Source organism: Asterias rubens, chromosome 5 (assembly GCF_902459465.1).
Source record: "Asterias rubens chromosome 5, eAstRub1.3, whole genome shotgun sequence".
NCBI classification, from domain to species: Eukaryota; Metazoa; Echinodermata; class Asteroidea; order Forcipulatida; family Asteriidae; genus Asterias; species Asterias rubens.
The window spans coordinates 14,323,556-14,337,141 of NC_047066.1; the positions used below are offsets into that span (position 1 = coordinate 14,323,556).

The window sequence follows — 13,586 nt, forward strand, 5'->3', positions numbered from 1 at the left end:
TCTCAGAATTATGCGCATGTTCAGAACTACGTAAACAATGGAAATTTACCCGGTATGTCTGCTGCCAACTAGCGTTGGAAAGTCTCCTATTATGGTGTGGTGCCTCTCTCAAGGGTACAGATGTCATCAGCAGAATTCGAACCCATGCACACTCTGCTGCTGACAACACAAGAGCTTGGGTTTGGTGAAAAAAAATCACACATAGATCCTTGTCATTCTATTTAAATGTACACGTTGCCTTGGATCGGACGAGTTGGTCTTTAAAAAGCGTAAAAGAATATATGGTTGGAAAGATGTTTAAAAAGTAGATAAGACAAGATAAGATAAGAACTGGTACAATGAGTACAATGGTCCACACAAAATTTGCCTCGAAATTGCGTGGTTTTTCGTTTACTTTGCGAACTAGCACGGTCGGCCATTTATGGGAGTCAAAAATCCATAAATGGCTGACCGTGTTAGTCGACGAGGTAAAAGGAAAACCGTGCAATTTCGAGACATGTTTGTGTGGATCGTTGTGTTCTACTTTTACAACATCTTTATGTTTTATAACAAACAGTAACAAACGCTTTTTCAGACCAACTCGGCCGATCCAAGGCAACGTGTTTCTTTCTTTAAACAAAATTCACACACAACAAATACACGGAAACTCGTCCACCACACACTATGAAACTTCCATTAAATAAAAACTCCGAACAATGTGGAGACTCCATGTAGGCACCAGCCTGTTCGCAATGACACGACCTTGCCTCGTTTGGGTTTGGACACACGGGCGGGAGCGATTATTTTGGGAACGACGCTGCGAAGCATTCGGAGAGCGCCGATTACATAGCGAAGTTTGCTGCACGTTGTGCGAGCAAATTTGTTACGTGCACGTAACAAAAAGAAGTGTTATTTCTGGGTGGGTGACATCGCCACTTTGAGCTTTTTGTATGCTCACGTATGACGTTTGCGCGCACGTACGTACCTGAAGTAAAAACTGGTAACTTCACGTAAGCTAAAAAGGGGAGATTTTAACGACACAAGTTTTTGACGATCACGTTCACGCGGAACGTGCAGCTAACCTCCCTATGACTACATTTCGGAGCGTGACACGTGACGCGTATTCCAGACGTTTGTGTTATTTTGTCTTTTTATCTTTATTTTGTCTTTTTATCTTCATGCTGATTTTTGTTTTTATATTTTGAAATGCTTCTACAGGTTGTTCGGTTTCTTTGTGAATTTCGAAGTTTATCGTTATTTTTAAATGATCTTTACGGGGAAAATTTTTAAAACAGCACGTCGGTAGAATTTACGGAGCACTTTCAATATTTGTCAACTCTGACCCCAACCTTAACTATAACCGTCTTCTGAGAACCTGACATACTTATTAACTTGTACTTTTGAAGTTAATGCAAATTTAGGGTGCTAACAAACAGTTACAATTGTGTGATTCACGCACATCAATAAAAAGTTAAATCTATATAATGTTTTGTTTTCTGTATTCCACAAATACTTTATAGGTGTATTTAAAGTTGTAGCTTACATGGGTGCTAATAAATGGAAATGGTTGATAAAGTATAATTCTTTTTACTCACGCACAATTATTTTTTAAATTAATGAAATATATTAAGTATTGTATAGGGGGCCTATATATACAATGTTATCAATTAAAGGCAAAAAAACTACTAGCATAAAACCTTACTTGGTAACGAGTAATGAGGAGCTGTTGATAGTATAAAACACTGTGAGAAGCAGCTCCCTCTGAAGTAACGTAGTTTTCGAGAAAGAGGTAATTACCCGCGAGTTTGGTTTCGAGACCCCAGATTTAGAATTTGAGGTCTCGAAATCAAGCATCTGAAAGAACACAACTTCGTGTGACAAGGGTGTTTTTTATTTAATTATTATCTCGCAACTTCGACGACCGATTCAGCTCAAATTTAGTTTGTTATTGTATGCATATGTTGAGATACACAAAGTGAAAATACTAGTCTTTGACAATTACCAATAGTGTCCAGTGTCTCTAATGCGTTTTCCGGCGGACTTTTGGGCACTGTTCATGCATTGTTAGGAAACAATTGTTCCTACTGACTCTACTGAAAAGCATGAGAACCATATAACGGCCTACTTGTAAATGTATTGATGTTGTATTTTTAAAATTGTACAGTAACGGGGTGCTTATTAATATTTATGGCTGATAAAATTATAATTGCGTTAATGAAGCAGAACAAAATAACAGTTCATACGTGTGTGTATAGTACCGTATACAATTGAGTAGATGTTACATTTGCATCGGGATAAAGAATATTAGTTTGGTTTAACCCTTACACCGATGTGTGTAGGCCTAAGTACTATATACGCAGTATAGAAGGCTACTTTTCCTGAGTTCCTTGATCTTTTTTACAGGCATATTAGCTACCGGGCAATCTCGGTGGTTTGTTTGGTAAGACACTGCTCAGGAAAGAACTGAGTAAAATGCATATGGTTAGAAAGATGTTTTGAAGGTAGAATATAACGATCAACACAAATATGCCCCGAAATTGCGTGGTTTTACTTTAACTTTGTGAACTATATAACACGGTCGGCCAGTTTGACTCCACAAATTGTAGTTAGTTCACGGCGTATAGGCGATGTGACCTGATGTGACATCACATGTTTACAAAAACGCCACATAGCTGTGGACTTCCTGTAGGCTTGATTTGTACACAGCTCAATGGAAGAAAACATAAAATCTTATATTTTGTGGATATTGCACTCTATAATTCTTATCAACTCCTGATATGATGAAAAGGGGCAGATCTCAACACTTGTCCAGCTTTTACTTTCATAACTCTTGGTTTTATGTGGAAATAACGTCACAAAATGTCAACTTTCCCATAGGACCAGTGTAGTATCTTGCCTGCCAGAATACTGAAAGAATGTACAAGGTCACACTTATTGTAAACAAGGTTCACATCATGGTCTATAAGGAAAACCGTGCAATTTCATCGGGGTAAAGAATTTCGAGACATTGTTTTGGCATCATATATATTCTACTTAAAAAAACATTCTTTCTAACTCTATCATGTTATATGCACTTAAAAAAAAACCACGGTTTTTAACTCTTTTCATAGACCAACTCGCCCGATCCAAGGCAACGTGTCCCTTTAAAGTTGACTGTCGAGGTTGTAGCAAACAGGGATGATAAAAATGGTTGATTAAAAATATTTGTACTATTCACGCACAATTTTGGAAAAGTTCGTAATGTAGGCCCCTATTATGTATTGAGTACAATGTTATCAAAGTAAACTTTCAGTGGACTTTGGGGGCACTGTGTGTGCATTGTGAAGAATCAAGTTCCTTTTATCTACCGACAAGCATTTTACTATGATAAGAAGTTAAGTAGGATTTGAAACTTTGCATGGTGGAAATAAGATATAGAAGAGTTTGCGGTAACACCATGTAATAACAATATGTTCGTGATTACTGTAGCAGACATATTTGCTAAGGTGTAAACGTATCGTACATGTTAGCAAGAAATTTAGGCGGCCATCTTAACGCGTTCACGGTGAATTTGTATTGTTCCGTCATTCATTGTGTTTATATAGTAAAGCAACGGAAGGTTTCTTCAGAGGGAGCCGGTTCTCACAATGTTTTCTACTATCAACAGTTCTCCATTGCTTGTTCCAAATAAGTTTATATGCTAACAATTGCTTTGAGTACTTACCAATAGTGTCCAGTGCCTTTAAGTGCTTTAAAATTAGGCCCTGGGTAAGGGGCAGCAGAGCGGTTCACTTAAAGCCGTTATACATTTTCGATACAGAAAAAAAAGGTTCACAGATTTACAAATAATTTACAGGGTTTACAGAAGGTAATGGTGAAAGACTTCTCTTGAAATATTATTGTTCCATGAAATGCTATACTTTTTGAGAAAACATTAAAATATCAATTCTCGATTGCGAGAATAACGGATTTTTTTTAAACACATCGTGACACGGCGAAACGCGCGGAAACAAGAGTGGGTTTTCCCGTTATTTTCTCCCGACTCCGATGACCGATTGAGCCTAAATATTCACAGGTTTGTTATTTTATGTATAAGTTGCGATACACGAAGTGTGGGGCTTGAACAATACTGTTTACCGAAAGTGTATAATGGCTTTAAAGGGGATGCCCCTGCTGTTATTCAAAAGAGGGCGCTATTATAATAAGTTGTTCATATTTTGCCAAGGGGGGGCGGGGATAGAATATCCGGGGGACTGAATCTACTGCCACACCGGTGCCCAAGGGAACTCTGCCCCAATAATTTCTGTCCCCCATAATGGAACTTAACATGGGCTGGAGGATTCAAAAGAGGGCGCTATCAGAAAAGGTTTGCGCACAGTTTGCCGGGGGGGGGGGGGGGAACTTCCGGGGACTGAATTCTGCCACAACGGTGTGGGATGCACTCTCTGTTTTTGTTTTTCATTAGCGAAGAGTGTCATGAATGGCTTAACGGATTGATATTTTAAAATTGCCAAAAACTGAGAGACTCCTGGAAAAGGGTTTGGTCACTCTGAAATTTACGGTTTTTACACTTGGTTTATGTGCAACCAAAAACATGGGACGTAGTAGGCCCTATTACTACTAGTAGTCAAAGTAGGATCTCGCAGAGAGACGTTTTGCTATGGACCGCGACAGAAAGTAAAGGGGGTCAGCTGTCAGAATTCCTGCTATTGTGTAGCCTTGAGTCAAGGCGCACGCAACACCCCCACATGTCTGGCAAGCCCTTAATATCACGCACATCGCGTTGGTCTTTTTTCGGCGTAATATCTGGGGGTGCCACCGCCGCGTGCGCCTTGATTAAAGGCTAGCTATTTCCGGGCGCCAGTGTCAAAGGGAATTCTGTCCGCCGGAGATTCAATAATTAGAAATTAACGTGGATGGTGGAAGAGGATTCAAAAGAGGGCGCTACCTAGAGTAGTTTGCTGTCATGGGGACAGAATCTCCTGCCACGCCATGTTATAGAATAAGGTTAAAGATAACTGGCAAGTTCATACATTCACTCGTGAGCTTAAGGCCAGCAAAAAGCGTCCAGGACCAGATGTGTGCCTCCCCGTGCCCCAGTTCATAAGCACCCCCCCCCCCCACACACACACACACAAATAAAAAGTTCTTTCTTGGCGGTCAGCATATGGAATAGGGTGAAAAGAACATTATGAGAGTTGCAAACACATGACTTCAAAAATGTTTTAAAAACCCACATCAGTCCCGATGGGATTATTAACGGGAAGGTACACGTTTGGTAACTACTCAAAACAAATATTAACTTAAAAACTGACTTGGTAACGAGCATTGGAGAGCTGTTGATAGTATAAAACATTGTGGAAACAACTCCCTCTGAAGTAACGTAGTTTTTGAGGCAGAGGTAACTTCTCACTAAAATAATAAGAGACTTCTTGTTAGTTAAGTCTTTTATTCCTATCTGAAAGCAAACAAATTCGTCCAACAAGGGTATTTTTTCTTTCATTTTCTCGCAACTTCAATGACCTATAGAGCTCCAATTTTCACATGCTTGTTGTTTAATCCTCATTGCTCATGTTGAGATGAACCAAGTGAGAAGACTGGTCTTTGACAATATTACCAAACGTGTACCTTCCCTTTAAAACAGCTCGAAGGATTTTGGTCCCTGGTTTGAATACGAGCCTCACAAGCTCTTTGTTGCTCCTTTATTATGTTGGTGAATAAGTACAAAAGTAAATAAAGTTCGACCTTCAATCTTTTGACGTGCACAGGGATTTGGTTTATGCAAGTCATTATCTGCGTGTGGAGGGTGTAGTCAACAAATACACGTCCGCCAATTGTGTACCGACTGGCTCAGTTTTCAGTTTTTAGTCGAGACCGCAATACAAACTTCGGACCACTCCTGCTTTCCCCTTCGGGAGCTACCATAAATAAGCATGTCTTTTCTTGTGAGCTCCTTGTTGGACATCCAGACAGCACTCCTCGGTGTGTTTGTCCTCCTCGTACTTGTCTGGCTGACAAGGAAGCCGAGAAACCTACCACCCGGGCCTCTCCGAGTGCCCATCATCGGGTCGGTCATGGCTGTTGTATGGGAGGCGTTACGACGGGGCACGGAACCCTACCGTATCTTCGCCAAGCTTGCCGAGAAGTACGGGACGGTTTTCCATGTGAAGATTTTCAACAAGACTGTTGTTGTCCTGAACGACTACGCGTCTGTGAGAGAGGCATTTGTCAACCCGAAGCTGAGTGACCGACCTAAGCTACTTCTGAATGACTTTCTAAAGAGTGAAGGTAAAAAGGTGGCGTTTTGGATTTGAAGTATACTTGTTTGCAATACAATATTGTACGTTGTCGATTCAAATGCTGCACAATAATATTGCTGCTGAGTTGCAGCTCTTGAACTTCAAGTTGAAATTAAGCAGGCCCTCGTGGATCTAAAAAAAAAAAGACCTCCCTGTTTCGAAGGAAGAGGGGGGGCGGGGCAGCTAGGAACTCTGCTTGCGTGTACAATGCCAATTATTTTTCCTAATAAAACTTGAAACACCAGTAGTAATGTAACCTATTATAACATACAGGTGCGTCGTCGATGCACGTTTTGATTTAACTATTCTGAGGCGCAAAAATGTCAAAACGGCGGTATGGATTAAAGTTTTAGAGAGGGATCAGCATTCAAATTAAGGCTGTTTTTAGAAGATTTCGGAAGGAAGGGACCATACTTTCAGGTTAACAAGTTGATTTTAAAGGATTGAAGAAGGTGTGGATCAGAATTAGTTTAACAGGTTGATTTAGGAGGATTTAGGAACTTAGGAATCAGACATTCTGATTCTTCAATTCTACAAAATAAGCATCTTAAATATACTTATTTTGTAGGACCGAAGAAGGAAGGGATCAGACAACCAAGTTAGCAGGTTGGTTTTAGATGATTTGGGAAGGTTCAGACATTTAGATTTACAGAAAGTAGGAATCAGACATTGTTTTATGGGGCTGAAGAAAGTATGGATGAGACATCCATATTAGCAGGTTGATTATTTTGGAGGATTGAGGAAGGTGGGGATCAGCATTCAGATTAATAGGTTGATTTTGAGAGGAGTTAAGAAAGTAGGTATTAGAATCAGATTACCAGGATTGAGGAAGGAAGGGATCAGACACCCAGATTAATAGGTTGATTTTAGAGGAATCGAGGAAAGAAGGGACCCTAGTTAAGATTACAAGGTTCCAAACATTCAGATTAATAGAGTTATTGTGGAAGGTAGTGACCCTACAATTGGATCAACAGGTTGAATTGGGAGGATTGAAGAATGTAAGGATTTATAATATGATTAACAGGTTCATTTTGGAGGATTAAGTAGGGTAGGGATCCTACATTCAAATTAACAGGGTTAAGTTTTGAGGATTGATGATTTAAAAAAAATTTTTTTTTAATGCAAGTCGCGAGACACAAAGCCTGGAGGCCACTTCAAGGTGTGGGCTACAATTATTTTTTCTAGAGGCTGTTGCCACCTACTCCTAGGGCTGAAACAGGGTTACCCCTTTTACAGTCCATACGGATGTAGGCTTTGGTATCATCAATCTGAAGCCTGGCCGGTAGAGCAGAAATCACTAACTCCCCAAATTTACACAGCAAGTGTCACAACCGGGATTCAAACCCACACTCTGCTGATCAAACACCAGAGCTTGAAACCGGTGCTCTGAACCGTTTGGCCATGACACGGGATAAGACATTCAGAATAATAGGTTGATTTTGAAGAAGCTCAAGAAGATGGGGATCCTACATTTAGATTGAAAGAATGATTTTTTAGGTTGAGGAAGGTAGGGGCGAGACATTCATATGTTAACTGACAATTTTTGGAGTACAAAGTTGATGGCTCTTATTACCAGATTTTTAGATCAGCTCTTTAACCAGTGGAGTTTGTTAAACTGTATTTTCCTCATATACAGGGGTAGCTACTGCATCAGGGGAGAGATGGGTGGAGCTTCGACGCTTCTGCCTGACTGTTCTAAGGAGTTTTGGGGTCGGAAGGTCAAGCTTCGAGGATCAGATCGGCACCGAGGCTAAAGCGTTGATGGATGAGATGGTCAAGTTTGATGGGAAGCCTTTCAACCCGAAGACCCTCCTCAGCAATGCCGTGTCCAACGTTGTCTGCGCCGTGGTCTTAGGACAACGTTATGAGTACTCCGACCGCAGATTCACAGAACTGCTCTCCCTTCTGAGTCGCAACGTTCAACTCCTTGGGCCAGCAGGGTTCTTGAAAATGACATTTTACTCGCCCCACTTTCGTCATGTTCCTTTCTCTGGACTGGGTGAAATAGAAAACAATTTTGGAAAACTCACACAGTTTCTAAAGAACATCATCGATAATCATCGTGAGAATTTTGATGCTGACAATGTGAAAGATTTAACTGATGCGTACCTACTGGAGATCCAAGGTTCACCGGAAGAGAGGGTCACTGATGGGGTTAACAAATCAACAAAGCATTGGCATCTCAACGAATGCAACATGATTGGGACCATAGTGAATCTGTTTGCAGCCGGCACGGAGACAACAGCCACGACACTTCAGTGGAGCATCTTGTACATGATGGCTTACCCAGACATCCAGAAGCGTGTCCACGCAGAGATCGACGCCACAGTTGGTCGCAATCGGTTGCCTCGTCTGGCCGACAAGCCCGGGCTAAACTTCACCTATGCTGTCGTATTAGAGGTTCAGCGCTTGGCCTCCATTGCAGCCATTGGACCCCCTCACTGTGCAAGCGAAGACACCAAGATCTCTGGTTTCAACATACCTAAAGACGCTATCCTGATCCCAAACTTGTGGAACATCTTCCGAGACCCGAGTGTTTGGCCTGAGCCACTAGAGTTCAAACCTGAGAGATTTTTGAACGCTGAAGGCAAGGCTGTGAAACCGGAGGAGTTGATACCATTCAGTACTGGTGAGTGAGCCAAGATTTCCCATCAAAACATTTTCATTACGGTCTTTGTCCAAGATGAAGTATTTTACACTCTTTATAGGGACTATTGAGTTGTTATGATGCCATCGCCACACAGCAGTGCACATTGTTATTTGTATGGAGAAACTGAGGCCCAACACAAACGCAGGTGGGCTCGAGGAAAGAGCCCTTTACATGGGGTTTATAACATGAACATGGAATGACCGATATTCAAGCCCACGACCTTTGCAATTCAGAAGCAGTGTCTTACCAACTAGACCACCAAAAAAGCCTGGTAGCTAGAGGCAGTTTGAATCCTATAGTTTAGCAGCGATTAGCAGCGGGTACCGCAACGATTTAATCGATGGAAATTTGCTTCTGGGATAGAGAATAATAATTTTGGTTTTACCCATATACATGTACACCGATGTGTGTTAGCACTATATGCTCAGTACTTCCCCAAGCTCTGTGAAAAAAAATTCACAAGCACATTACTCGGTGGGATTCGAACCAACGACCTTTGCAACTCTACATCAGTGTCTTTGCTACTAGACCACCAAGATTGCCCGGTAGCTAAAGGCAGTTGGAGAAAATTATGTGCATTGTGGATAATGAAGAAGTTAATTACAAAGATTTTTTTTTTAACCATATGATTTATATTTTATGCATTGATGATCTAGGTCGGCGAAGCTGCATCGGCGAGCATCTGGCCAAGATGGAGATTTTCGTCTTCTTCTGTTACTTCATGCATCGGTTTGAGTTCAAGAAACCAGACAACTCACCGCCGCTGAACCTCAAGGCTAAACCTGGTTTAACCCACTCTCCAGTTCCCTTTGACACACGTGCCATCAAACGTGACTAACGCTATAACCTACAATGGCCTTTCATGGCAAAACAGCGCAACTCAATTTTTTAAGATCCTTTCTAGGTGAGTTGAGGGCTGTTTTGTTTCCATTTCATAGTATCAAAGGCAGAAGTCAAAAAGAAGTTGATCAGGATTGGTGATGTTTTTCAAAACAAACAAATGACACTCAAAAAGTTCAGTAAAGCATTATATTAAATTTAACAAGAAAAAAAAGAATGAACAAAAATTTGATCATTTCTTAGAGGAGTAATTTCTATTTTTAATCAAGGTACTCAGTTTGCAAGCTGTCCCATGAAATACGAAAAACAATCAAATAATTAATGCCTTTTAAAAACCCATTGCTACTCACTCAGATGTTTAAATTCAGTCAAGCATTAACATTCCATGGACAGCTACACACATGAGTGCTTTCAGTAAAACAGGCATGACCTCTTTTAAATGATCAATTTCTTTCATTCTTTTTCCAGATGAGCAGGACAGAATGCACGTTTAATATGTGCATCACTGGGTTTTTGAGTGTCAGTTGTTTTTTAAATCATAAATCTCAGACAACTTCATTTGAGTTTTGAATATTATAACATGTCTTACATCGACCTCTTTTTACACTTTCGGCCCATTTCTCTGACAAAACGGGGTAGCTCTGTACTTGCTTTACTCAGCATGTAATTTTCGAGTTCCAATGGAACGGCTGTACTCCCGTTATCAATACGGAATACAATATAGTTATATTGCCAATTCATCCTTATATAACTTTACATTTGGTAACTCATTCTAGGAAATGGCAAGCTCCCTATCAAAATCCTTTGTGCAAATGAACAAATATATGCAAAACTTTGTAAAAACAGAGAGCAGTCTGAATTGGATTGGGACATCTTCTGCTTCGGTCAAGCGCTAGCCGATTATCAATTCAAGGCAATTTTGTATGGTGCCTACATATGATCCTCTTACAGCGTGGCAAATTGTTATCGCTAGATTTAATTTTAACTTATATCAGAAAGACAAACAAACCTGTGTTGCTCCCAGTGACCATAATCATTTGCTTAAACATTATTTTTACTAGTTTTTTTTTATGGCTTTGGCCGATTGAAACATGTGACATTTACAACTGCATCATTTTGCACAGCAATCAGAAAGTTCAATAAGCAGCACATTGTAAATAGTAATAATAATAATAATAATAATAATAATAATAATAATAATAATAATAATAATAATAATAATAATAATAATAATAATAATAATAATAATAATAATAATAATAATAATAATAATAATAATAATAATAATAATAATAATAATAATAATAATAATAATAATAATTACCAGCTCTTCTATAGCGCATTTCCCCCCCCCCCCAAAAAAAGATAAATGCGCTTAACATACAAAAATAGTTCAAATCGTTTTTTAAGCTTTTGCTTTTTAATGTTAAGACTTTAGATCATGAAATAATAATATTTTTTTGTTTGTTCATAAATACTGTGATATTTTACAATAAATAACGCGGGAAAAGGTCATGATCCAAGCAATGTTAAAGGAACATTACAAAATTGCTTTTTGCTAACAAAACAGTTGCTGGCAGTATACATGTAAGCACTTTATATAATCCACCATATACATAAATTGACATACCGGTAGAAGCTTAAAATCGTCCATCTGGGTCACGAAAAAATAGTTAAAAAAAAAACGCTTACTGCTTGACATGTTAAAATTATTTCTCATCAAATACTAAGACTTCATACAGATATATTTCAAGGGATGTTTCCTACTATCATCATCATTAGACTCTGTAAGTTTTATGTAAATCTGTGATCCTAGACGAATTTTTCTTACAAATTCTGTAATATTCCTTTTACTGGTATAAATATAATATCAAAGTTAATGGAAGAGCTTAAAATGGTGCTGTGTTGGGTGGACTGAAAAGTTTCCTTCTTTTTCCAATGTTTTTGGAGTAAACTCCTGTGCGTTTATAATGATCCCAAAATGGAAGCCAGGAAGTAAGCATAATAAGCAAAGACATTTTTAGGCTAACTGCACAGCTCCTAAACTTCTTTTAGCAATTTCGTTTTCGTTTCCACGTTTTCCATCAGTGTTGACAAAAGCGTTTAGTAAATTCTAAACCAACAAATCTTCATTATATTTTTTGTATGATGTATAACGCTAGAATAAAAAACATGTATTGTACCATTCATAACAGCAAAGCAGAACTTAGTGTTTTATCGGAAAGGTCAGATATTTTTTAATGACTGCTTAGAATTTTGTTTTTTAAACCAATGAATCTTCATTATGTGTTTGTGCGATGTATAATTCTTAGAGAAAAACCATTTATATATGATACTGTTCATAACAGCAAAGCAGAATTCAGTGTTTTATTGGAAAGATAAGATTTTTGATTTTAATGACTGCTTAGAAAGAAAAAAAATATTTAGCATTGTTCAGCGAATTAGATTATTTTGCATAGGCCTATCTGAATCTATTTCATAAAGCTTTTTTAAAGAACAGAAAATACTGCTCGACAAATTTCTTTGCTAAGCAAAACTTGAGTGGAGCACCAACCATAACAATGCAAACTTAATGTAATTTGGTCTGGTAACCTGATTCTGCTAAGCAATACTATTCTGCGCTTAGTGAGTTTTTTGTGCTTACAGGCTTTACGCAACCAGGGCCCAGATGAATTAAAGGAAAATAATTATACAAATGTTTGTTTTAATACAATAAAGGCTTCTTGCTCACTCAACTGCTATGATGTATACTTCAGTTTCATTTAAAAACAAATATATTGTCGCCCTTCCTTGTCCCTTTTGGAGTAAAACAAGAAATCAGACAGTCATTCAAATGAAAGGGAAAGGGCACCAAGGCATCTTCGCCTTCAGTAAAGGGCACCTCTATAGAGAACATTGCAGGCCTGGATTAACATGCAGGCCACGGAGACCATGGCGTCCATTGCCCCTGGTCTTGGCCTTGGTGCCCTTTCATAAGTTTCCCATTGACTGTAAGATTTTCCAATGGAAGTGCCCTTTTACAGATAAAATTCCAGGCCTGCAAAGTATATTTTGCACAGGAATATTTCGAGGGGCACCAAGGCAATGAGTAAGACCAAGGCCAATGAGGAAATTGCCCCTGTAAAGTATCAGGCCGGCATAGCTGTTCCCTGCCTCTGTAAAAACCAAAATTGGCTGTATAACCACCTATGCAAAGTAGTTTGAATCCAGCTGCTTCTGAAACTTATGCCTTTTTCTTTACTGACATCACAAAACTCCGCCTTTTGACCTATTGGTCAACATGGATCGGCTTCGTGTAACGAGAAAGCCAAATGAGATAGAATCTTTCACCATGAAAACTTTTAACCAAACAAATTGTTAATGATCGTGACGCTTGATGCGATCAACGCTGCCACTAGCAACAAGTTCAAAGCTTGCGGACAACAATGGTAAATTGTCCAATAGTCTACATTCAGAGACTCGTATTTATAAAAAAAAAAATAAAAAAATACCTATATGATGGAGTCAATGGAGTCACGATATTACTGAACAAAAACTGTGAAATAACTCTACTATTCTCAAACACTTTGGCTCTAATCAAAAACGACTGGTTTTACTCTAGAAAAAGAAAAATTTAAGCATTGTTGGCAAAACAATTTCAAAAGGAAATGACCATTGTTATATACAATATACATGTATATTGTACCATAATTTCCAATCTCACTCATGCTGTAAACACCGCGCAGCGCGTACAACTCTCAGCCTGTGTGAGGGCGCCATTTGGCCTCTGTGACGTTATATGCAAGGGGGTCTATGATTAAGAAAAACGGTATATTGCTAGTTTTTCTGCTTACACACCT

At 39.0% G+C, this 13,586-nt stretch overlaps 1 protein-coding gene across 1 annotated transcript; it reads left to right on the forward strand.

Annotated features, from left to right (window-relative positions):
- The first annotated feature begins 5,734 nt into the window (after positions 1-5,734).
- On the forward strand, positions 5,735-9,764 carry LOC117290228 (cytochrome P450 2U1-like). Its single transcript, XM_033771491.1, has 3 exons — positions 5,735-6,246; positions 7,894-8,886; positions 9,564-9,764. The coding sequence occupies exons 1-3, from the start codon at positions 5,892-5,894 to the stop codon at positions 9,743-9,745; spliced, it is 1,530 nt and encodes a 509-aa protein (XP_033627382.1). The 5' UTR covers positions 5,735-5,891; the 3' UTR covers positions 9,746-9,764.
- The last annotated feature ends 3,822 nt before the right edge of the window (positions 9,765-13,586 follow it).

Bases quoted from the DNA above. Each gene is read 5' to 3' on its own strand.
- LOC117290228 (XM_033771491.1), top strand. From the start codon at position 5,892: ATGTCTTTTCTTGTGAGCTCCTTGTTGGACATCCAGACAGCACTCCTC. The intron at 6,247-7,893 runs GTAAAAAGGTGG...CCTCATATACAG, and splicing joins TGACTTTCTAAAGAGTGAAG to GGGTAGCTACTGCATCAGGG. The intron at 8,887-9,563 runs GTGAGTGAGCCA...TTGATGATCTAG, and splicing joins GTTGATACCATTCAGTACTG to GTCGGCGAAGCTGCATCGGC.